This window comes from Leptonychotes weddellii, chromosome 6, assembly GCF_054177405.1.
Source record: "Leptonychotes weddellii isolate Sample4059 chromosome 6, ASM5417740v2, whole genome shotgun sequence".
Lineage (NCBI taxonomy): Eukaryota > Metazoa > Chordata > Mammalia > Carnivora > Phocidae > Leptonychotes > Leptonychotes weddellii.
In genome coordinates, this window is record NC_138374.1 from 102,925,066 (window position 1) to 102,950,205 (window position 25,140).

The 25,140-nt window shown below is 42.9% G+C and overlaps 1 protein-coding gene across 3 annotated transcripts in view; it reads left to right on the top strand.

Annotated features, from left to right (window-relative positions):
* PTPN14 (protein tyrosine phosphatase non-receptor type 14) overlaps nt 1-25,140 on the top strand; it is a 192,844-nt gene that overhangs the window by 118,842 nt on the left and 48,862 nt on the right. For all 3 annotated transcript variants that reach the window (XM_081824800.1, XM_081824801.1, XM_081824799.1), the window contains exons 4-5: nt 17,650-17,747; nt 20,392-20,459. In XM_081824800.1, the coding sequence (XP_081680926.1) occupies nt 17,650-17,747; nt 20,392-20,459 (166 nt within the window). The remainder of the gene's footprint in view (nt 1-17,649; nt 17,748-20,391; nt 20,460-25,140) is intronic.

Sequence of the window (25,140 nt, forward strand, 5' to 3'; positions counted from 1 at the left end):
CAGTCATTCCTTCCTGCCCAAAGTGCTGGAAGTTACACAGAATGTGCTGACTTGAGAAAGTGGAGAAAGACTTGGGACTTAGTTCTGTGTATAGGACTTTGTTGCCAGGGTAAAGGTGATAGTGGCTTTAAATGGGTTTTCATAGAAATAATAAAATCCTCAATAACAAAATGTGTGGACTTGTACCTATTAATTACACACACTTGTTTTTCTTCTCTAATTTTTTTAGGGCATGTTTTTTGGTCAAGTTATACTGCAAAGACCATTTTTAGTGTTACTATTCTTTACTTTGGTGACATTGGTTTTTGTTTTTTTGTTTTTTTTTATGAGTATGACAGTTTTATAATGGAGATCATGCGGGAAGAGGCCATGGTTTGGCCTCTCCAGAGATTTTGCCAAAGATGGGGTGAAAGGAGTATTTCATTTCCCGTTTCCTACCACTTAACCTTTGCCCATTTCACACTTGCTGCGTGGGTCTCCTCACCTCTTGGTCTGCACGGAAAATTCACATCATAGAAAACAGGTAGAGGGGTGCCTGGGTGGCTCAGTTGTTAAGTGTCTGCCTTCCACTCAGGTCATGATCCCAGGGTCCTGGGATCGAGCCCCACATTGGGCTCCCTGCTCAGTGGGAAGCCTGCTTCTCCCTCTCCCTCTCCCCCTGCTTGTGTTCCCTCTCTCACTGTGTCTCTCTGTCAAATAAATAAAAATAAAATCTTTAAAAAAAAAAAAAAACAGGTAGAAATATCTGAGCTTCATTCTGTAAAGCTATGTCTTATACAGAAATATGAAGCAGAGGATTTAGGGGACAGGAAGGGGAAGAAGAATGATGAACAAAAGAGGAAATCCATTACTATATCAAAAAGAGTTCCCCCATCCCCCAACTTAAAAAATTATGGGATCAAATGTTTGAAGTGGTTTGATGAACTTACAAGTTTTAGTGAAAGATAATCTGGTTATAATTTTTTTAAAGCAGTAATTCAGTCTATTTTCCCCAAAGGAAGGAGTCTTTATCTGAAATTTTTATTTTTGGGGAGCGTGGGTGGCTCAGTCGGTTAAGCATCTGCTTTCGGCTCAGGTCATGATCCCGGGGTCCTGGGATCGAGCCCCGCATCGGGCTCCCTGCTCAGTGGGGAGCCTGCTTCTCCCTCTCCCTCTCCCTCTACCGCTCCCCCTGCTTGTGCTCTCTTTCTCTTTCTCTCTCTGACAAATAAATAAATAAAATCATTTTTAAAAAATAAAAAAAAATAAAATTTTTATTTTCGTGGCTCAGGCTAGCGGTCTCGTAGGTGTCCTTGAGTGTTCCTTCTCATGCAGCCCGCGTCCAACCTTCAGAACATGTCTGGAGTCTGACTGTCCCCTCCCACATGCACTGCTGGTCTTCCAGCCCGGGCCACTGCCCCTTCTCCTGACTGCTGTCCTGACTTCACCCCTGCCCCTTACAGACCAGGGTCTATGCAGCAACCAGTGGGCCTTTCTTTCCAGTGTGTGTCTGTTTATGTGGCTTCTTTGCTCTGCACCTTCTGCTGCTTTGCCACCTCACTCAGAATAGTCCAGATCCTTCCATCACAATTTGCCTCTGTGACCTTTACCCCCATCGTTCCCTACCGTTTGTCCTCTTGCTCGCTCCTTGCTCTGCAGGCTTCCTTGTGATTCTTGAACACACCACTACACTATTCCTACCAGCCCTTGTATCTGCTCCACCAGAGCATCCCTCCCCCAGATATTGATAAGGCTAGCTCCTCATTTCTTTCAGATCTCTGCTCAGAGTTCACCTCATCAGAGAGACCTTTCTTGACCACCTCCCACTTTGTTACTCGCCATAGCTTTTATCTGATTTTATCTCAGTGAACTTATTTATAACTTAATTATTGCTTGTTGTCCTCACTGGAATGTAAGTTCCTTGAAGGAGAGCAAGGTCTGCGATTTTTAGTTCGCTGCTACATCCCTAATGCTGAGAACAATTCCTGGCATGTAGCGTGTGCTCATTGAGTTTTGTCGAATGGATGAATAAATGATTGAATATATTTACTAGTACATATCTAATATTTTGCCAGTAAATTGGGTCTAAGTTGGTGTAATTTTTAAATAAAAGTGCTGTAAGAGGCTAAGAAATCATTACAGTCATAGAATTTGACAGCTTTTATAATGATTTCCAACCAATAGATTTGGGGCTGGTTTCATGAACATATTTAAATATAAGAGGCCATATATTTTCTGCAGGCTTAATTTTTAGGAAAAGCCTCCTGAGCTCTTTGTTTAAGGAGGAATTTGAGTACCAACCGAGTACTTCTCTTGTGTAGGAATCCTGTCCTTTGGACATGGAGTTATGCCCGCTGCGGAACTGATACCCTTCCTTGGTTTTATGCCCCAGTGAGTTCTTGGCTCCTGAAGAGGCATTTGATGTGTTCCTATACTAATGCGATAGTTTTAAATTCTTAAACTTATGAAAAGGAGGAGTGTGTTTATAGCAGCTTTCTCCATGAAATGGAAGAAATGAAGAATTTTCTCTGATGTGCCAATTACAGTTCTCTGCTTGACAATCCCCCTTCTTTGTCCCCATACCTAAACAAAGAGCTTCTTTCCACCTGTGTGTAGTCTGTTGTCTCTGTAGATCATCATTTTCTTTTCGAGGAAATGGCATTTTCTACTTTTAAGTTTCCTGTGTGTTGGGGGATGTGAAAGACTGCCTTTAGAGACTGGGGCAGTTAGAAAACCACACTCCAAAAGAAGAAAGGGCATCCAAAAGTATTTCTTAAATTGCATCCAACAAAAGGAGTATCTAGTCCTTTAATCCTAGAGCCCTAGACGGGGGTTGAAAGGAAGAATTGTAGACAGACATTTCCATGCCTGAAAATGTCAAGTGCAATTTTGGCAGACATCGGAGCATAGGAAGATGCTAGATTCTTGGGCAGTGAGATGTTTGCTGGTTCGGTATTTTATCTTTGGCAGTGGCTGCCACGCTTGATATCCTCAGCTGCTTTTGATGATTCTGCAGAAGAAGAGTGTTCATTTCCAGCAGCAAAAATTCAGTAAATGGTCCCTGGATTCATGTTCTAATGTGTTTACAGCTTTCTGTAGTGTTTTTTTTTCGTCCTTCCAATTTTTCCTTTCAGATTTATGCTCCAGGCTGACAGAAATGACAGACCATGCCAGTTGACTACACAGGCACAATGCCTTGGTGAAAGAGCACTTGACTCTAAAATCAGAAGACCTGGCAAGTCACCTTGCCTCTTAGTTTGCATTTCCTCACGGGTAAATGCGAAACATGTGACCCACCGTCTCAGAGAGTCTCTGTGAATGTGAAATGACATGAGCTATTGCACCTGGAAACACCTGGAAAACAATGCTGTGAATCTAAGGCATCGTTACAATGAAGGATTATTCGAGGGGCGCCTGGGTGGCTCAGTTGGTTAAGCGATTGCCTTCAGCTCAGGTCATGATCCTGGAGTCCGGCATCGAGTCCCGCATCGGGCTCCCTGCTGAGCAGGGAGTCTGCTTCTCTCTCTGACCCTCCTCCCTCTCATGCTCTCTGTCTCTCATTCTCTCTCTCTCAAATAAATAAAGAAAATCTTAAAAAGAAAACAATGAAGGATTAGTAGAATCTTCTGATTCCTTAACATCTAGAGAAACTGATGACCGTTGTTGTGGAGAGTTCAAGTCTCCAAAGCATTTGACTGACATGTGGTGTATTTTTATTATTTATTGCAGAGTATAACCTAGCAAAAATGTAGAGTTTCTTTCAGCCAGTCTGTAATTAATGGGTTCTTAAGAAGAAGAAAGGCCACATCACATACGGCTGTCATGATGTCTTGCTCCAATGTAAACGTACAGTGAAGACCTACTCTATGCTAGATGTTGAGGGGAAATACAAAGATGAACAAAACAAGCTTTTAAAATAGCCAAGGGAACAAAGTAGATATTCACAATTAAACGAATTGCCTAATCAGTACCATGTTAGTTTCAAAATGCAGTGGGAACAAAGAGGATGGAATGAAATATTCTTATTCAGTGGCTGGGGGAAAGCTTTATATTGTGCAATACCTAGAGTTTAGGTGATTTTGGGTTTTTGTTTTGCTGCTGAATCCCGTATTGTTTTATGCCAACTATTTGGGTGGCTAGCTTCCAAAGAAGCATTCTTTTTGCCCACTGGGTTTCTCTGAGTCAGTAAATGATCATAATGCTTTTTGCACAGTTCCCAAGTCTAGGATCATCTACTGGATCTGTGAATTACTGAACAGAGAGGGGTGGTTCCTGCCCTCAAGGTACTTATGGGCTCAGGGAGATCGGTGAGCCTGTCAGCGTTAGAAATATATAGAATCTGTGATATTGAAGAGCCGTGATTGGTGAGAGGTTGAACATGGATCTTATTGGCCAGATTCAAAGTGGGGAGGGTTGAGCTGTTGTCTCCCAGTAGGGTCCATACTGTGGAAATAAAGGTCATCCAATAGGATCTCAAGGGATCTCCTGTATTTCTGACTTCTGGGCAGAAATAGCAGCTCTTTTGCCTTTTCTGATGAATTTCCCATCCAGCTTGTGTGTGTGTATGTGTGTGTGTTTCTCTGTGTTTTTAAATATACTTTAATGTGGTCATTTTTTCAGTACTGAGACATTTTTAAGCTGTGACTATGAGAAAATGTACATGAAATGACTAAGAGTGCAGAGTGAATGGGTACCTGCAGAGTTTAAGCACTAAACCTAAAATCCCAGAGATTAGATGTATTTAAAATTTAGTTTGGTCAATAAGTCAAAACAGTATCCAGAGTGTAAAATTAGACTTGGCTAAGCTCTTAGGGACAAAACCTGGGTGGGGTCATGGGTTTTGATGACAGAGATGCTGGAGGGAGGGATGTAGAAGGTCACGTTTGCTCAGAGTACTGATGTGTCAGAGTCCAGACTGGACTAACTGTAGACAGAAATAAAGGCAGGCAGGATTCTCAGCCCATCACCCTGAACAGAAAAAAAATCACAATCAATGACAGATCATTCCCTTCCATCACTTATCTTAGGCTGGAGGGTCCCCACAGCTGGAAGGTGTTCTCTTGGTCTGGCTTGTCACTTGCCTTTTGGCCAACATAGAATCTTCGGTGGTTTCTTGAGTCTACTAGGTATGTTAGAGTTGGGTCGACTGGCACATTCCATTTCTAAGAGCAGAGGATAACCTCTGCTTTGCACTGATCTGCGATGGTAGGAAGCTGGGTTGAAGAACATAGAATGCTAGTACCCCGTGGTCTTCCCATTCATCTCCATCCATACCGAGCTTCCTGGTCACCAGTAATGATCAGATACCCTGTGTGTCTAGCCATGTGACTTAATATAGGGTGGAAACTTCTATTTCTCGCTTCTGTTTCTCTAGGGATACATAATTACTTTCATTCCATCATCCATTCATCAAACATTTATTAAGCCTGTCATACTCACTTCTGGGACATAACTTCATTGAGAGAAGACTAACTTCTTTTGGCAGTTGTTCACTTGTGAGAATGTAGGAGCTACCTTTAAGTGGGGACTATAAGGAAGAATTCATGGCCATCCACAGAGATGATCCTCTCACCTCATATTCGTTGATTTTCATTTATTTTTTCCTTCAGACCCAGATAGCTGACAACAGCCCTACTCTTCCATCTGCTAGCTCACCAGATTTTTAAGGATTCATACAAACTTCTTAGCCACAAACCTGGCTCTTTACCAGGAAGACAGATTTTTGGAGAGTTGACTCATCCAGCTTCCAGATGTAATTTAAGCTCCCTTTTCCCACAGTGGGGTTATAGGTAATATTATGAGCATATGATTTTTGGGGCAGGCAGGTATATAGTTTCAGCTGATGAGTCAAGACATATTTATTCCTAGTATCAGAAGGATAAGGCTCCATATTTTCCAGTGGGAATGCAGAGGAGTGGTTTTGGTCGTGCTAATCTGCATGGACCCTTGTTCCTCCTTGATCTGAACTCCTTTTGCCCACCATGAGAACTGCTTTCTTTCTTTTTTTTTAATTATTTATTTAAATTCAATTTAGTTAACATATACTGTAGTATTAGTTTCAGGGGTAGAATTTAGTGATTCATCAGTTGCGTATAACACCCAGTGCTCATTAAATCACGTGCCCTCCTTAATGCCCATCACCTAGTTACCCCACGCCCCCCACCTCCAGCAACCCTCAGTTTGTTCCCTAGTTAAGAGTCTCTTATGGTTTGTCTCCACAAGGGTTTATTTCATGCTGTTGTTGATCCTTGATTATGATTCAGCCCTGAGTTCCTTCTTTGCTACTTGGTAGCTCAGAAAGCAGTATAACCCATCAACAATTAAACAAATGGGCCACACTGAAGGAAAGTTTTTTGTTTTTGTTTTTTGTTTTTATAAGATTCTGTTCTTTTTAGAGCAAGTTTAGACTTACAACAAGATTGAGGGAAAGGTACAGAGATTTCCCGTACACCCCCCACCCTCACACCTGCAGCTCTCTGCCATTATCAGCATCACTTATCAGAAGTTTTACCAAGAATGACCTACATTGACACATCGTCATCACCCAGAGGCCATAGTTTACTTTAGGGGGTTCACTCTTCATGTTGTACAGGGATTTGGACAAATGTAAAATGACATGTATCCATCATTATAGCATCATATAGAGTATTTTTACTGCCCTAAGGATCTGTGTGCTCTGCCTGTTCACCCTCCCTTCTGCAGCCACTGATCTTTTTACCATTTTCATAGGTTTGCCTTTTCTAGAATGTCATACAGTTGGAGTCATATAGTGTGTAGTCTTTTATCTTGGTTTGTTCCACTTAGTAATGTGCACTTAAGTTTCCTCCATGTCTTTTCATGACTTGATAGCTCATCTTTTTTTGGTGCCGAATAATAATCTACTGTCTGGATGTACGGTAGGGAGCTGGGTTGTGAGAATGTAGGAGCTACCAGGTGACTGGATAAATACACTGAAGGACATCTTGATTGCTATCAAGTTTTGGAAATTATGAATAAAGCTGCTGTAAACATCTATGTGTAGGCTTTTGTATGGACGTTAAGTTTTCAACTCCTTTGAATACCAAGGAGCATGACTGCTGGATCATATGGTAAGAGTATGTTTAGTTTAAGAAACCACCAGACTGCCTCCCAAAGTGACTGTACCGTTTTGCATTCCCATAGCAGTGAGTGAGAGTTCCTGTTGCTCCACATCCTTGCCAGCACTCGGGGGTCAGTGTTGTGGATTTTAGCCATTCTAATAGTTGTGTAGTAGTATCTTGTTGTTTTAATTTGCATTTCCCTGAAGACATGATGCAGAGTATCTTCTCATGTGTTTATTTGCTGTCTACTTATTTTCTTTGATGAAGCGTCCATTATGATCTCTGGCTCATTTTTAATTAGGTGAGTTTTAAGAGTTCTTTGTATATTTTGGATCAGTCCTTTATAAGATGTATCTTTTGTAAATAGTTTCTCCCAGTCTGTGGCTTGTCTTATCATTCTCTTGACATTGCCTTTTGCAGAACAGAGTTTTAAATTTTAATGAAGCCAATAATTTCTTTCATGGATTGTGTCTTTGGTGTTGTATCTAAAATGTCATTGCCATATCCAAGGTCCTCCAGATTTTCTCCTATTTTTGTATTTTGCATTTAGGTCTGTCATTCATTTTGAGTTAATTTTTGTGAAGGGTATAAGGTCTGTTTCTAGATTCTTTTGGGGGGGGTGGTATGTGGATTCACAGTTGTGCCAACACCATTTGATGAAGAGGTTGATTATCTTTGTTCCATTGCATTACTGCTGCCCCTTTGTGAAAGATCAGCTTACTCTATTTATGAGAGTTTATATCTGGACTCTCTGTTCTGTGCTGTTGATCTTCTTTCACCGATACTACACTGTCTTGTCTTTGTCTTTATAATGTCTTGAAATCGGGTAGTGTCATTTTTCCAGATTTGCTCTCCTTCAGTACGGTGTTGGCTATTCCAGGTCTTTGAAGGAATATTTTTTTTCCCTTTGCCTAAAAGCAAAAAGTTTAAACCTTCCTGCTCAGTGTGTGATGGGTTACATTTTTGAAACTTTTAGGAGCCTCTTTCATACCATAGAAAGAACATCTCCTAATCTTACTATGAGGCAATTAGTCTCCCTCCCTCCTTCCCTCTGTCTGTATGCGTTCCTCTCTTGGTATTTCATCTACTCAGAAATGTTTATTGAGGGTCTACTTAGTGCCAGGTACTGACATTAAATGATAAGACCCAGTCTCCAGTCTGTGAGGAGGTTGTGGTAGAATGGGGGAGGTGCAGAGGACAGTGCAGGAGAGACCCAGGCCAATTACTGCGGGGGCTTGGGGGGGAGGCTCCATTAACTGGTTGAGGTTTGGGAAGCTGTACAAGAGGAGATAAATTTCAACTGAGCTTTGAAGGATGAGTAGGTGATTGTCCAAATGGAGGAGGATGGGCAAGGGCATTCTGATGGCAGAAGCAGTAAGGAGGCAGGAAGGAACATACTAGGTCTGGGGAAGCACCATAAACTGATTACAGCTCAGGTATGTCATGTGCCGTGAGATATGAAGTCAGAAAGAAAGGAGTTCTGAGTGGACCATGAAGAGCCTCCTGGGCTCTATTCCGAGTGTGAACTTTTTCCTGATTAAGGTTATTGGATGTTTTATTTTGTTGAGCTAAAATTCACATAACGTAACATTTAATATTTTAAAGTATACCATTCAGTGGTTCTTGATATATTCACAACGTTGTACAACCATTGGCAGGATCCAATTTCAGAAAATTTTTTCTTGCTCCCTCCCCTCTTCTCTTAGCCTCTGACAACCGCTAATCTACTTTCTGTCTGTCAATTTGCCTATTCTGGACATTTCATATAATTGCAGTTATACAATATGTGACCTTTTTGTCTGTCATCTTTGACTTAGTGTAATGTTTTCATAATTCATTCATGTGGTAGCAAATATCAGTACCTCATTCCTTTTTGTGACTAAATAACATCCCATTGTATGGACAGACTGCATTTTGCCTATCCATTCATAAGTTGATGGGCATTTGGATTGTTTCCTCTTTTTGGCCATTATGAATATTGTTGCTATTTGTGTGGGAACATGTGTTCTCAATTCTCTTGGGGATATACCTAGGAGTGGAATTGCTGGGTCATATGATAACTCCATAATTAACTTTTTGAGGAACTGCGAAACTGTTTTCCAAGTCATTGGAGTTTTTTAAGACGGAGCAGAACAGACTCGGATTCTATTTTAACATCACATGCTCTAGGACTGTATTTTCTTTCGAGACCAGGTATTTCTACTTCTGTTATATTTCCCTAGTTCAGGGCATCACAGCCCACAGCAGTGAAACCTGTCTGGTTCTTTTATTTTTTATTTTTTTTTTAGATTTTATTTATTTATTTGAGAGAGAGAATGAGATAGCATGAGAGGAGGGAGGGTCAGAGAGAGAGGCAGACTCCCTGCCGAGCAGGGAGCCCGACGTGGGACTCGATCCCGGGACTCCAGGATCATGACCTGAGCTGAAGGCAGTCGCTTAACCAACTGAGCCACCCAGGCGCCCTGTCTGGTTCTTTTAAATCGTATCGTTGTGATTGTCATAAAGGAATAAAGGAATCTGTACCCACTAGCACAGAATGTGGCAGAAAGAAGTGGGGTTGGGGTGTTCTCTCTCCCTCTATGATGGATTGTAGAGAAAGAGTTTTTCTTTTTTAAAGAGAACCCTTGATTAAATTATAGGCTATTATTAGGGAGTTTATTGTACTTATAAACTGTACTTGGATTCCCTGTAATTTGTTATAATTAATGCAGGAGTTCAAGAGCAGAAAGCAAGGATCAGGTTGTGGCATGCTTTTCTCTTTTGCAACACCTTGCTATCATTGGCCTTTTTTCACTAGTAGTGAAGTGAAGGCCTGTGTGTGTTTGTGTGCATTTAAACAAACATTATCCTTTTTAGGAAAGAATTGCAATCCTTTGACTCACTGAAACTTAAGGAGCCCTGATAAGAAGTTAGGTGTCTGTGGCAAAATAGGGTATCGATCGATGAACGCTGAAAACTTCTGGAATTGACTTTTTGCTGAGACAGTCTTGCCTGTGTGTGTGTGTGAGCATATGCACGTGTTTGTATTTTCATGCATGCACATGTATTGGCTTGTGGTGTGAAACGGCGAGGAGAAAAACTTTCCCTTTTAAGGTTATCTTTGCTGAGTTATAGTTTTAGTCTTGCCCTTCCCCCCCCCCCCCCATGTTGGGTTATTTCAGTTTTGCAGTTGCAGGAGTGTTGGCTTTGTTGTCTGCTCAACAATGCAGAGTTTTAATTGACTGTGAACTTGAACATTCATTAAGTATAAGATAGTGCACAGGTCAGGTGGCAGATACATTATTATACTCGAATAATCATCAACTGAAATCTTCTCAGGGGTTTGAGGATAGAGGGACAGAGGGAGGGAGGCATTCAGGTTTATCTGGTTGCAGGCCTGCATGCGTCCTGTTTATCTGGTCCTGGCAGACAGAGAACGGGGTGGGCCACCCTGGCCATTATCTGGATTTACAGTGGTGAACACCCTTTGGAATGGATGGAATGTGCTCGTTCTCTCCTGCTGGTATCTCTGTCAATCTCAGTGTTAAAATTATGTTCCTTTGCTGTTCTGTACCCCAGAATTCTAGGACAGCCTGTCCCCCATCCGCTTTCTTGTCTTTCATAGTAGAGAAACCTGTACATTTATTTCTTACTTGCCCCATATAACGTCAACCAGAAAGCAATGGTCATGCTTTGGTACATCCTGCACTGTCCTGGGAGAGCTAGGTTCCAGTACATTCTAGCAAGATTCTTCTGATGTGGCTGATTGTGAGGGAAGGTTTCTAGTGAGGAAACCCTTTCCTTTGTAATAACAGTAACAAACAACCCATCTTTATCTCTCTCGCCCTCCCACTGGAGTAGAGCCGTCGCAGACTGAGGAATGTAAGGATGGCATTGACATGCTCCGCTCTCTCTAACTTGTCTCATCTGTACTGACCAGGCACATGGGAAGAGAGAAGCTGGGCTGACTGACCTTGACCTGTAGAGAAGGGGGGGCAGACAGGAGCTGCCTGATAATAACAGTGGTACGGCGGGTCGATAGTTAGAGCTTACAGAATGCTTTCACTAACCTATTTTTAACTCTGAGAAAGCATTTTCTTTCTCTCTCAGATCTCCTTGGGCACTGGGGTAAAAGGAGTAAAGCATGGGTGATATGTGCCAATCATGCCACTCATCAGGGGTTATTAAGTCAGCTAGCAACAGAATGAAGTCTAGATCCCTTCGTTATGATCTATAACAGAAGTACATCGATTCAGCACAAGAGTCAGTAAAGACCGCATGTGACACCAAGGATGAACTGCAATCTGCTTTTTAAAAAAAATCTGCCTTTGGAAATACATACATGTACGGGCCATTTGTACCCACTTCTGGCTAGAGCCTCTCCTTCTAGGTGGGAGCCTACTGTCAGAGACCCCGCTCTCTCGATTCTACTTTGTCCCTCTGTGCGTCTCACAAGGTTGTTAACGAGTCATTAGAATACACAGCTTGGTCGTCTTTCCCTCCACCCACCTCTGGAGGAGGAAAGTGAAATTTCCCAGAGGCTGCTGCCAGGACCAAAAACCAGATCCGAATCCCCTTACGACTGTCCTGTCCTGTGTTTTGACAGAAAAGCGCCTCATGTCAGCGTCTGCCTCGTATGTGGTGGCACACGCAGTCGGATGGGGCGGAAGGCTGCTTGGTAATCGAAGCCTTTCCTTAGAGGCAGTGGGATCCTAAAAACCACCAGGTAGTGGCATTTTTATTTTCGTTTTTATTTTTGGACTTCGGTGGAATCGATGACTTGGTCGCAAGGGCTGGGAATCAGATCCCACTCGCACTGCCTGGGTGGCTCTGGTCTGTCCGGCCCTGCCGCCAAGAGCAGTGTGACCTTGGGCAAGTCATTCTTCTCCCTCCTACACAGTTTCCTTCTCTAAAAACAAAAGGGTAGGAGTTGGATTTTGAAATCTTTCCCTTGTCAAATAGCTTAGGCTAAATCATGCCATGACGACATACGACCCATGGATCTCTGTGGCCTTCAGAAACAGAGAGAGGCTTGTTTCTTGCCCACCTTCCGCATCCACTGTGTCCACTGCCTTCCCTCCCTGGAGCTCAGGCCAACCGAGGGGCAGTCCTACTTGGACGCTGCAGGTCTCAGGGCAAAGGGAAACAGACGGCTTGGAAGGCTTCTGCTCCTGGGTGGCACGCCATTCCCTTGACTCCAGAGTTGATGAGGTTGGTGGGCAGGTAGGGGGAGGACGGAGGGGAGGCTCCACAGAGAGCAAACATTTGGAACAGTCCTAATGGCCACCCCCTCTCCTTTCTTCACCATCCTGTGCTTTATGCTGAGAACGTGGAGCCCTTGAGGAGCACCATGACCAAAATCAGCTCTTAAGGCTTTTAGACTTCCATGGCTATTCTCTGTTGGAGACACTTCTGCTGAACTGGACTTGGAATGAATATTTCACTTGTGGGAGGGGTGGGAGAAATGCTTTAAAAGCAACATGTCCTCGGCCTCTGCGTTCCTCTCGCCTTATTTGTGGTTCTCTGGTAGTACACTCCATACTTTTCAGAACACCACATGGAATGTCTCAATCTGAGAGGTAGTAACAGACCTGCAAATAGAGCCGAGTTGCATAAGTGCTTAGATAAATGCCGCACATATAAATGGAAAAGAGAGATTGAAGATCTGAACGGTACATCTGTAAATGTTGAGGATAATGTTACAGGGTATAATTTTGAAAGAGTTCTTTGATACGACTGTCAGAAGTACTGAATGCTCTATTGATTTGACCCAGTATGGCATTTTTTAAAACTTCCTTTACAGAATCTCAGGGGGAGGAAGGAACATGGAAAAGTCACTTATTTTCTTGAGATTGGATGGAACTATTCCAGACAGATGAGACAAGACCTCCCAAGACTGGTTCATACTATCTGTCAGTTGTAGTATTTAACAGCACTGACTGTCAGGAAGCTTTTCTGTTTCCCCTAGAGAAACCTGAATTTTAATCTCTACGGTTTAAAAACAAAACAAAAACAAAGCAAAAAACTTTGAAAGTAGAAATTTTACCTTTCCTCAACAAGCGTAGTTATATTCATCAGTTGGTAGAGGGAGACCAGAATCCTAACCTAAAACCATTCATTGGACCCCAGCAGTCAGATGGACTATTTCCAGGTCTTTGAATATGAAAAATATTAAAACGTTTTCCTTGTGAGGTTGGGTTTTCAAAGAGGATCCCTTTGGAAAGTTGGCAAATACTTACTTTCCTGGCATGAGGATTGATATGTGTGTGTGTGTGTGTGTGTGTGTGTGTTTTTTTTCCTCCCTCCACCCAAAGCTATGACAGGGTGGAGTATACTTCCGTGAAATTGCATGTTTCCAAAATAGGATTCACTGTTATATATTACCACTGTTAGAATTGAATCTCTAATCAAAAATAAGCAAAAGCCAAACATCCTAGAAATAGAATTTCAGCTCATATTCTCTAATTTAGTCTTCATAGAGGATAGAATTATTATACTTTACAAAAGCGCCTTTTGAGCAAAAACACTCCCAAACAGTTTCCAAAGTGGTCCAGTTTCGTTCTCGTTTCTGCGATCACACATCCTAATCTCCACAGTCTTACATGGTAATAGCAGCATATCATTAATGCTGTTCAGATTCTCTCGTAATCTGGATGGCTTCCAGGAAAGAGCTCTGCTTTCTTCAGCTCCTCTGTTTTGTGTCCCAGTACAAGCTTATGTTTAACCTGAACGACCAGGAGCAATCCTGGTGTTCCTTGCTAGTGGATTAGGACAGACCATTGCCTAGAATGGAGTGGATCTGTTCTAAAACTCCCTCGTGTGTTATAGAAGTGATAGCTGTAGATGAAATTGGAATCAGCAGGATAAGAAAACTGTAACTATTGTTTTGCTGGATCCCATGGATTATATTCCCAGAGGTATCAGCTGATCAAAGGCTCTAGCCATGGCAGGTAATGCTAGGGTAACACCTTTTAAAATGCTTTACTCTTTGGTTCTTAAAAATTGAGCCCTTAATAGCGCACTAGAGAGAGAACCATGACGTCAGTGGTTCAAGAGCGGATGAGCATCCCGCAAGGCAGAGACTGTCGTAAACCTTTCCAGGATGTCCCTCAGCATTGAACCAACTTCTGCATACAGGAAGTGCTTAATAAGTGTCAATATCCATGTTTCTCCTGGGCTTGGAGAGCAGAAAATAAGTCAAAACTGCTCAAGATGGGGTGCCTGGCTGGCTCAGTTGGTTAAGTAGCCGACTCTTGATTTTGGCTCAGGTGATCTCAGGGTCAGTGGGATCGACGGGCTCTCAGCTCAGTGGGGAGTCTGCTTGAGGATTTTCTCTCTCTCTCTCCCTCTGCCCCTCCCCCTTTCTCTAAATTAAATAAATCTAAAAAAAAAAAACACTCAAGATGGCAAGGAATGGATGGCATATAGAAGAGATTTGACATTGTAAGATAAGGAGGAGTAGGTGAACTTTACCACTTTTTCCTACCTTGAAATTGGGTATTTTGTTTTGTTTTGTTTTTCTTTTTTGAGAATCCCATTTGTACTTTTCTTCAGTAAACTTAAGATTCCTTCCTATCCTGAAATTCTGGGGTTTTGTTGTTATTATTTGGTTGTTTTATTTGGTTTTGATATCCTTTAAAACTTTTCTGAAGAAAGTCCCAACAGGATCCTCTGGCAATAAGATGAAGTAACACTTCTCATCATTCTTTTCTTCTTCTTCTCCTACTTTAGGAAGTATGGTCTTCAGACTCTAAGTGGCTCCTCTTCAATGATCTATCTGCTTTCACAATGAACTCTTGACACTTAAAAGATCTTTTGCTGACTTAGGACCCCCCTTCCTTGCCTCAGTTTCCACAAGGAGGTGTTCTCCTCTCTAAGAACCGGCTAGGTTAGAAGCATAAAAGATCTTCCATAAAAGGCTCATGGGCAGTTCCCAGTCTCCTGAAGGGAAGGTGACCTTACATGAATGAGTGGAGCTTTTACTGTTTCCTTGAAAACTGGCCCAGAGGCACAAGACAGGTGACAGCGGAAAACCAAGAACCAGGCTGGGGAACAAGGAAAGAACATGGCAGACGGTGCTGAGGAAGAACCTTGAGGGGAGGGAACACAAACAGGAAATGTGCTATGCTACATGGAAAGGGAAGTAGGCTTCCGAAGCCCATGTTTTCCCTCCTAGTTCAGGTTTTACTGAGCTTTCTCCCAGGTGGTGAACTAATAGTGTGCATCAGATTATACTTTTAGACATAAATCTGTTATTTATTTATTTATTTTTTAGAATTTTTATTTATTTGACAGTGAGAGACACAGCGAGAGAGGGAACACAAGCAGGGGGAGTGGGAGAGGGAGAATCAGGCTTCCCACTGAGCAGGGAGCCTGATGCAGGGCTCGATCCCAGGACCCTGGGATCATGACCTGAGCCGAAGGCAGACGCTTAATGACTGAGCCACCCAGGCGCCCCCATAAATCTGTTATTTAGGTAAGGCTGTAAAAGCTGAGCTTTGCTCATGATTGACAGGGGGCACAGTCCTTGAAGCAGAGGCGCTAACGTAAGCCATTTCTGTTGGAGCTCTTGCAGCTTCAAATAAAACCATGGAACCCGAGAGCCTTGACACTTACCGTGTGCCCAGCTTGCTCTCTTTTCCACCTTGGAATGGGAGAAAAGTAGGCAAACAGTAGGCGCCTGTATTATGGGAGTGCGTAGGACTACACACTTCTGTAGTGTTAACTCACCTTGGGCTAAACGTTTGCAAACGTTGAGCTTGAATACACCTGAGCTTGGGGACTTTAGTGAACAGGTGAAAAAAGGGAACCAGCAGATAACATGAGGCATATTTTAACTGTAGCGAACCACATTTCTTCAGTCTTCTCTATTTTGACCTACTCTTGGTGTTTCTTTAAATTCATACACAATTATTACTTCAGAATGTTTTCATTTACTCTCTTCTCTGCTGTGACTAATGAAGAGACAGGTTACGACTTCCGCTTTTCCTTCCATGGCAGATGATTGCCCAAAACTCCCCCCCACCACCCAGGCAGCGCCTTCAATTTCACAGGGTTTTTGAAAGTATCCTGCCTAGGATTGCCTCCTTATTAGTCTATGCACTTTCGGGAGACAGCAGCACTGCTCCTTCATTACCAGCCAAAGACTTTTAGCCACGTGCTCTTCTGTGTAAGGGCTTCGAATCCATGGTGCGCCTCACCAGCTAAGGAGAGAGTAACTAGGTGAAATGGAGCCGTGTCCACTGATGTCAGAGCACGGAGTGGGCACAAAGCTTTTCTGCCCATACCAGGGACTTGTCTCTGAAAATCAGCGCCGGTACTTACTATATGCATTACTTGATTTAATCAATTGATGTGGACAGGAAGTACAATCACCGATTCAGTAGCGGAGCCTGTAAGATGATTATGGCTAATTTTAGGTGAAGGTAGGGTGGGAGTAGAAAGAACATGCTGTTTTTCTATTATATACTAAGTTTTACTAAAACGAATTTTTTAATAACTCCATGTTGGTCCTTCTGATTGGAGTATAGATTTTTCCCACCAGAGACTGACATGGTTGTCTGTACCCCCGTCCAGTCGACCCAAGAGGAGAGAGGAAGTAGAGACTCTATGGAGGAGGTAGAGACCCTGAGTCCTTCCCTCACATAGGCATTGGATTGCCGTGTAATGATATCCGTGATATCAAGGTAGAGACGACAGTAATTAGCTCTCAGTGCTGATTGCCCCTCTCTAAAAGAGTTGAGCTTTGGATCACTCTTGAGCTCCCTGGATTGCCATGTCCCAAGTTTAGAAAAAGTAGAGAGTCATGGTTACCAAGAGCAGAAAGGTTGTTAGCATTTGCCAAGAATTAATGCTAGGATAAGTCCATTCTAGAGGGGACTGTGTTTTAAGAGTATGGTCAAGGGAAGGAGAGTGCTAGGAAGAAAGGTTTGGGGGTGAGGAGATTTCTAAATGTTCAGGTAATTCCAAGAGTCCAGCTTTATTGGCTTCTGAGGGCAGCGGTCCATTCTGAGGCTGGATGTTGCACATGGGCACACACTGTTTACCTGCACTCTGCTGGGTTGAGGCTGTACTTCGGGTTGGGTTTTTGTGAGTCACAGACCTGTAGGGTGAGCCTCGCTCTGAAAAGCTTTGTCCTAGCCACTAGCAGAATGCCAAATGATTTGACCTGTTTGTGATCCACCCCACCAAACTGTTGAGTTTTAAAAATGGCGTGTTTCCAGAATTGTTTTAGGAATACACCGCTGTTGGGATGTCGATTTGGCAGCCCTGTTGCCGTGGGTGTCCAGGTGTGGAAGAGCATTTTCCTTCCCGGTCTCTGTTATGAAGAACTGGTCCTTATCAAGTATTTCATCCTGCTGACCTACAGTGAGATGATTTGATGAGAATGCTCTCAAACTGAGAATGCACGGGATGTGGCACTTGCCACATCAAACGAAGATAAACACAGGCAGAGGGCACTTTCCATCTTTTATGGAGCTGACCTTTATCGGCATCACCTGTGTGTCCTGCTGGGTACACAGGGTTTTACATCTAGAGACACTGATCTTGTGGGGAACATATTCCAAGTATGTGTTTTTAAGATTATTTGTTCCTGTGTTCCCACGACCAGATATCAGTATTACCTGCAAGTCAAAAAAGACGTGCTTGAAGGGCGGTTGCGGTGTACGTTGGAACAGGTGATCCGGCTGGCTGGCTTGGCTGTGCAAGGTAAGGAGCGAGGTGGCCGCCATGTGAAATCCCAGTTTTCCTTTGACTGCAGTTTTGCTGGCCTCTCAGAGGGAAAAACTGAATTTACTTAGATGATCCCTTAGTAACTCTCACTTTTCATTCCAAGATACGTTACAAATGCAGAAATAGAAAAAATGAAGCAGAAATCGTGATTTTTTTTGGTGGCAGGCTGGTGGCTTTCTCAAAGCTGTTTGCAAATTGTTCATGCTTGTATAATTTTAGTTTTATTTGAAGAGATAGCTTTCATCCTGCCTTTAATGAAAGCTACATTCAGGGTTTGTGGAACATTTTCTCAGAATTATTCCACTGCCCACTGTGGTCATATTTTGTGGCTTCATGTTATGACTCTTTGACTTTCCCATCAGTTTCAAGTGTGATATCTTTAAACATTGTAGTATAATTTACTCTCACACAGTTACATCATTTTTTTAAAGATTTTTCTTTTTTTTAAAATTTATTGAGAGCGAGAGAAGGAGTGGAAGGGAGGGGCAGAGGCAGAGGGAGAAGCAGACTCCCTGCTTGAGCAGGGAGCCAGATGCTAGGCTCAGTCCCAGGACCCTGAAATCATGACCTGAGCCGAGGGCAGACGCTCAACCCACTGAGCCACCCAGGTGCCCCTATTTCACAGAGTTGAAGAGAGAAATTTAAAACGCACAATTGTAGGGGTCCCAGGGTGGCTCAGTTGGTTAAGTGTCTGACTCTTGATCTCAGGGTCGTGAGTTTGAGCCCTGTGTTGGGCTCCACGCTCAGCATGGAGCCTACTTAAAAAAATAAAAATAAAATAAAATGCATGATTGTAATATGAAGCAACAAACTCGTAGTGGAGTATATTTACCTTTCAGTCTGTCCTATTTAGATTTATTTGTTTTAATCTTTCTAAATCGTTACATGTATTTTTATGTAACCTACGTTACATGATTTTTACATAGATTTATACATGACTCTTTATTGAGTGGTGGCTTAATTGCTTTTAGTCAATATTGAAAAGAAGATCAAAGTGTGATTTTTTAAAAGAAACATGTGTCTCTTTCAGTCATTGTTTTTCCTTAAAATCGGTTCCCGTCCAAATGGAATGCCAGCCGCCGAGTCCTTGCTGTGTGTGGACTGTTGTTGCAGAAGCTGTGAACTGAACTTCCCATCCCAAACTCTGAACTGAAGTTGAACCTTTTGGGTTCTGGAGTGTCTAAAGAGGCAGCCTTCCTTTGATTATTTCATCCTGGGGTATTAGCAGTTTAGCAATTTTTGTTGGACGTACGATTCCTAGTAGTTAGCTGCTATTGTTACCTTGTGGATGAAAATACACAAAATATGTTGGATCGTATCCGTCCACTTAAAAGATTAGAAGGGGAAGGAACAGTGCCCAGAACGATTAATAGAACAGAAAAATCATCAAAATAACAGAGTAGACACCTTGAATAGGAAAAAGAGAGAGAAGAGCCACTCTGTCCCTCATCTGCAAATTGGTTCTTTCTCCTTTCAAAAAGCTTTCTCTTCTGTTCACCTTATTACTCTCTGTTTACCCCTCTCACTCTTCAACCATGGGGTTTATTACAGAAATTCTGGGTAGTGGAAGACCCTGACAATAGCTTTCAGGCTGAAGGAAGTTGGTGAACTTATTAGCCTGGTTTCTCTTTTCACTGCGTCCTAAAGCTAGCTGTACAATCTGAGGGAAGCTCCCCCAGCTATAACATTTGTAAAATAATTTCCTCGAGAACCCTTACTGGGCAGTTAGAAAGACCCAGCCACAGAGTTATAAGTTGTGATAAAATATGACGACTGGTGAGTAAACTTGAAATTAGGCTGAGCACGTGATCTCCGCTATCTTGAATGCCTCCCCTAATTAATTGATCATTCGTTATGTGATGAGTTAGTAGGTGCGTCCTTGTCTTCTCAGCAGCGTCTGTTCGCTGGCCTTCTGTGTGGACTCCTGCATTCCATATCTCCTGTTAGATGCCAGATCTCTTACATGAAATTAAATTTGTATGCTGTTTTGATTTTTTTTTTTTTTCTTCTTGAGAGCTAGTGGGATGAGAAGCAAGACATTGACGATATGGACTCACTGTATTTTTTTGCATGCTCAGATATACCATCGTGAAATGAAAACAGGACAAAACAGAATTTCTGGCATCTTGCAATATGGGAACTTGTTTGGGAGGTGTAAAAATTTACAAGGTTGCTTGCCAAGGGTGATTTACAGTGGGAATTTCCAGCTGCAAATATATGAAAAGATGCAGATGGTTTAGGCTCTTCAGTTCTCTTAATTAACCTTGAGTTAAAAAGTCCCCTTGGCAGATATTCTTAAGATATGTGTTGATGCATATTTAACAAAAACATAAGTATAGGTTTATTTTAAATTTTTAAAATAGCTTAGGGATCACTTACAAATTTCTCTGTTTTTTTTTCCCCCTAGAAAATTGTGTAACAGCGCTCACATGCTGATATTTACAGTATTGCTAAGTAAAAGTGGTAACGATATCAAACGCCTTGTGGCACTGTTTTCATTTGCTAGTGCAGAAATAGGATGAAGTAGGAATAATAAATGTGGTGGTAATTTTACTCTTATTTTATTCCATCTTTAATTTCACATAATAAATACTAACCTTCCCCTCTCTTTTCTTCTCAGCTGATTTTGGAGACTTCCATCAGTTTGATTCTCAAGATTTCCTCAGAGAATATGTGCTGTTTCCTATGGTAAGTGTAATTTCCTTTTTCTTAATTAATTTTCTACCTTCTTTGGATGTTTAATTCTTACTTTGAAAATCTCAGAGGATTTTCCATACACGCATTCCCTAGGGAGGCAAGTCCATGCATTTATAAAGAAGCGACACATTTTGTAAAAACACTGAAAAAGTAAACGTGCCTCTTTCCACCTCCTCAAGACACTTCCCTGTCCCCTGACACACACACCTCTAGTCCCCAGTTCCACTACTCTCCAGAGCCCTGGTGCTCTTCCTTTCTGAACACATCAAGCTTGCTCCTATCCCAGAGCCTTCGTCTTGGCTTTCCTCTACCTTCAGTGCTCTGCCCCAGATCTTCCTATGACTTGACGTAGAGGTCTTGATTCAAGTATCACCTCCTCAGAGAGGCCTTCCTTTTCTTTAACCACCTGTATGATAGACTCCAGCCATCAACCACTTCCTGCCAAATCCCCTTTATGTGCATATACGTCAGAGTTCTTTTGGTATCTAAACGTGTTCAGTATTGATTGGTTGTCAGCTAGAATGTCAGCTCTCTGGTCCTTAAGCAGGAACCCTCTCTGTCTTGTCACTGTTGTCTGGCATGTAGTCTGCCTGCATAAAAATTCATTGAATGAGTCAGTGAAGTCAAATGTCCAGTCTTGGGTTAAATTAGGAGTGAGGCTAGGTTTTAATCCCTGGGGGGGAGGAGGGGGAAGAGAGTGAGTGTGTGTGTTTTGGTAGCTTTGGGGTAAATAAGAAGAGTTATGAGGAGGGATTAAAACGTTTGAAAAGCTATACCTGCTCCAACATCCTGGCTCTGATTTTAGAAATCCCAATCATTCACAGCTCTCTCTCTCTTTTTTTTAATTGACTGTTTTGCCCAAAGCACTAACCTGGGTAACTAACTCCCAGGGGATAAAGTTATATAAGGAACGGTGCTTGTTCTCAGGGAGGTGGCAGAGTAGTTGAGTAAATAGGAAGTTTGCAAAATCAGAATGCAAAGCCAAGTGTAATAAAGTGCGGTCAGGATTTTATGTAGGGAGAGGTTACATCTGCTTGGGGGGTTTGGGAAGGTTTAAAGACTAACGGCGTGTGAGCTGCAGCTCAAAGAATGGGCAGGATTGCAGCAGGCAGACAGGTAGGGAGCAAGAAATGATCTAGATGGAGAGAGAAAGGGCAGGGTGGCATGAGTGTTCACGAAAGAGTCGATGGTGAGTCTGACTTTGCTCAGGAGTGGCAGAGGGGTGGCAACAGATAAGATGAAACATCTCAAGACTGAGAACACCTGGGCTCTGTCGGTGGATTTGCAGACCCCACACTTGGAGGACCACTGGATTAGAGCAATAAGACCATTCAGGAAAGCAGGTCAGATGAGAATCTGAATGATGCTCTTGGCAAGGAGATAATTTAGGTGTTATGAGAGACAGTAAAAACAAGACCGCAATGCAAGAGATATTTTGGAAATAATATGGGCAGAACTTGGCATCCAGTCGGCCAGTGGTGACAAAAGTTCAAGTTGTGAAAGCCTAGGATAAGTAAAGCCGCAGTTTGTTATTCCCTGTCAGTGTGTGCGATGAACTTAAATGGCTGCAGACTTACCTCATTCTTATTGGTTAGGGAAATACCGTAAGATCTCTATGTTTTTCATGAGTAACTCTATCCTTGTTCTGCTTCCCTCCAAGAAAACAGCAGTATTATCTGATTGGCCTGTTGTTTTCATGCCTTGTTAATTCTACCCAGCAAATCAACCTGCATTCAAAGAGATTAGCATATTATTTAGCAGAGAAGTTCTTCATAGGATTTGGTGCCAACAGGCTTGAATCAGATGGTCTCGGAGGCTCACCTCAAGCATTGGGAGGTTTCCCGGTGTACTTGGTGGGAGGAAAGTGAAGCTCATACCTTAGAATTTTAGAAAGTGCATTTTTGTGTCAGTGGAGGCAATGAATTGGGTTGATAATTTTCCCCTTCCCCCCCCCCCTTTCTCTCCTTGAAGGTCTTAATCACATAGCCTTTAGACAGAGTCCAGGCTTGGGTGCCATTTACAATTTTTATGGGTAAAAATGTTTTTATGTAGATGTTAAAATGCTTTGACAGGTCCAAATGCTATCTGTGAAGCCTGGAAAGAGTTATTTTGTATGTCATACCTTTTTCAGAATAAGACTGTGTATCCTCCGGGCTCTGAGCAAATCAGATGCTTGAATGGCATAGACCTTGTTAAATCTCACTGTGGACAGACAAATGTGGATGTGTTATTCTTGGATGTAAAACTTTCCTCTTTGGGGGGCACCTGGGTGGCTCAGTCGGTTGGGCGGCCAACTCTTGATTTCGGTTCAGGTCACGATCTTGGGGTCTTGGAATCAAGCCCCACTCAATGGGGAGTCTGCTTGAGGAGTCTCTCCCTCTGCCCCTCTCCCCACTTTCTTGCTCTCTCTCTACCTCTCAAATAAGTCTTAAAAAATAAAAATAAAACTTCCCTCTTTGGGACAGTAGCTACTTACATTGACAGGTGGCTATTTATATTCAAATTTAAGTTAATTAAAGTTAAAATTAAAAATTCAGTTCTTCAGTTGCATTAGCTACATTTAAAAAGTGCTCAGTAGCCACGTGTGGCTTCCATCGTTGCAGAAAGTCCTTTGGATGGCACTAATGTCAGCGTATATATCTGAACCGTGAATGTCCCTAGGCTTCTGCCGTGTCGTTCCACCCCATGTCGCAGCCTGGATACCCTGGGGCCTGAGGTCAGGTGGCCAGGCTCCAGGAGCCAAGCATTCTGTGCCCATGTCCTGGTGGTGCCACTTAACAGCTGTGTGAACTCGGACCATTATTTAATTCCATTTATTTTAAAATTTAATTAATTATTTAACCAAAGTGTCCATTTTTTCATCTAAAAATGGGGATAGCAAGCCTACTCCAATTGTGGGGGCGAAAGGAGAGGGTGCATGTGATGTAACTGGGCACATGGTAAATTCTCAGTAAGTGTTTATTAGTTAGTTGTCCTGGTCCCTGCCATCACCGTCATCTTATTATTAGCATGACTGTCCCCTCTCTGTTGTGCAAGCCCAAGGATGCCCAAAACCATGCTTTTCAGGCAGCAGTACTGCGTGCATTTTGAAATGTAAGCAGAGGACAGGCAGAAGGTACAAACTATCAGTAACCAGCTGTGCATGATTGGAAACTCCAGTTTGATCGTGTGAAACTTACACGTTGCTTATGGAGTTCAGTTCACTGATCGTTTCTGGATCACTTCCTGTGTATGGAGAGCGTATACGTTGGCATGGTGTAAGAGCCCTGGGGTGGGCCCAGCGGTGATGTGGAGATGAGCTGCTGCCCTTAGGTGCCTATAATGTAGTAGAGGGAGGGTGACAAGGATACAGGGTGGGATGAGCATCCAGATAACTGTGTAAGGGAGACCGTAGGCAGACTGTAGGAGCCATACCCAGAGCAGAAGTGCACAGGCTTCCATCCAGCTTGGGGGAATAGGGAAGCCTTATCAAGGGAACAGGAGCTGGGATGGGACCTGAAGGACGGGGTGACATTTCGCTCCATGTGATGGGCCCCCGGGGTTGCGGGGGGAGCATTTTTCCGAGAAGGGTCGGCATGAGTATGTCAGGAGACATACACGCATTCTGTTAGCAAGAGGAGTTTGCCTGAAGCCTTGAACCCTTGAGAGGGGAGGTCTGGAAGGGAAGGCTGGGTCACCCCGAAGAATGGTCTGAATGCCAGGCCCAGGTGTTGACCTAATTGAGCAGGCAGTGGGGAGCCATGGAAGGTTGTAAACTTTCTGCTTGGTTCCACTAGAGCTTTCAGAGAGAGGAATGCATTCCTTTGGTGGGGGAGGGAAGATGGGATGAATGGCCTTGTTTGATCTTATAAAGCAGCCGAGTTTGTCAAATGGCATTTCTGCAGCAGAGAAAAGAACAAAGTTAAGAACACGGGGCACGCCACAGGTGTGCGGCTGGGTACAGACACGCACTCTGCCAGTCTTCATTCCCGCGGGGCCGCTCGCGCATTCTCTGCGGCAGGGACGCGTACCTCAGGGAGGCCCCAGACGCAGAATGGAGCACAACAGCACAGAGGCACCTTTGGACTTTTTCTTCTTTGAAAGTAGGAAGCTGAGGTTTAATGGAGCACTTTTTGATCTTCACTTCCCTGTCTGCATTTTATTCTGTGGCCACATGCCTTTCATGAGCTTTTCAAAATTAGTAGCAGGCTGTTAACCACCACTCCGTAGCTAGATGCACGCACGTAACTCCGTTTCTAAGCCATTTCTGAACCATGCAGTATCTTTGTTGTTCCACAACGTAGAACTGAGCCTATTTCCTACCATGGACTTGAGTCATTTCAGTGGATGGCTGAACAGGAAACAGCAAATTAATCAGTTAATGCATGAAAAATAAGAGCTGCCAGGAATTCCCTCCACCTTCTCTGAGGTTTCTCATGACCATCTGCAGGGCTGTAGAATTTCCAGCATGTAGTCACACCCTCATTTTCCAGCTTTAAAAGATACTGACTTTTCATGTTTTCATGATTTTGAGATGGGACGTCTCTTGCAGTTTTGAGGTAGGTACCTTTTTGGGGGTAGTGTTTCATCCCTGGAAAATTGTTAAATTGGAAGTCATCTCTATATAAATGGTATTTTAGAATCAAGGCAGTGCAGCATTTGGGATGTTTTCTGGCAAACTTCAGCGCCCCAG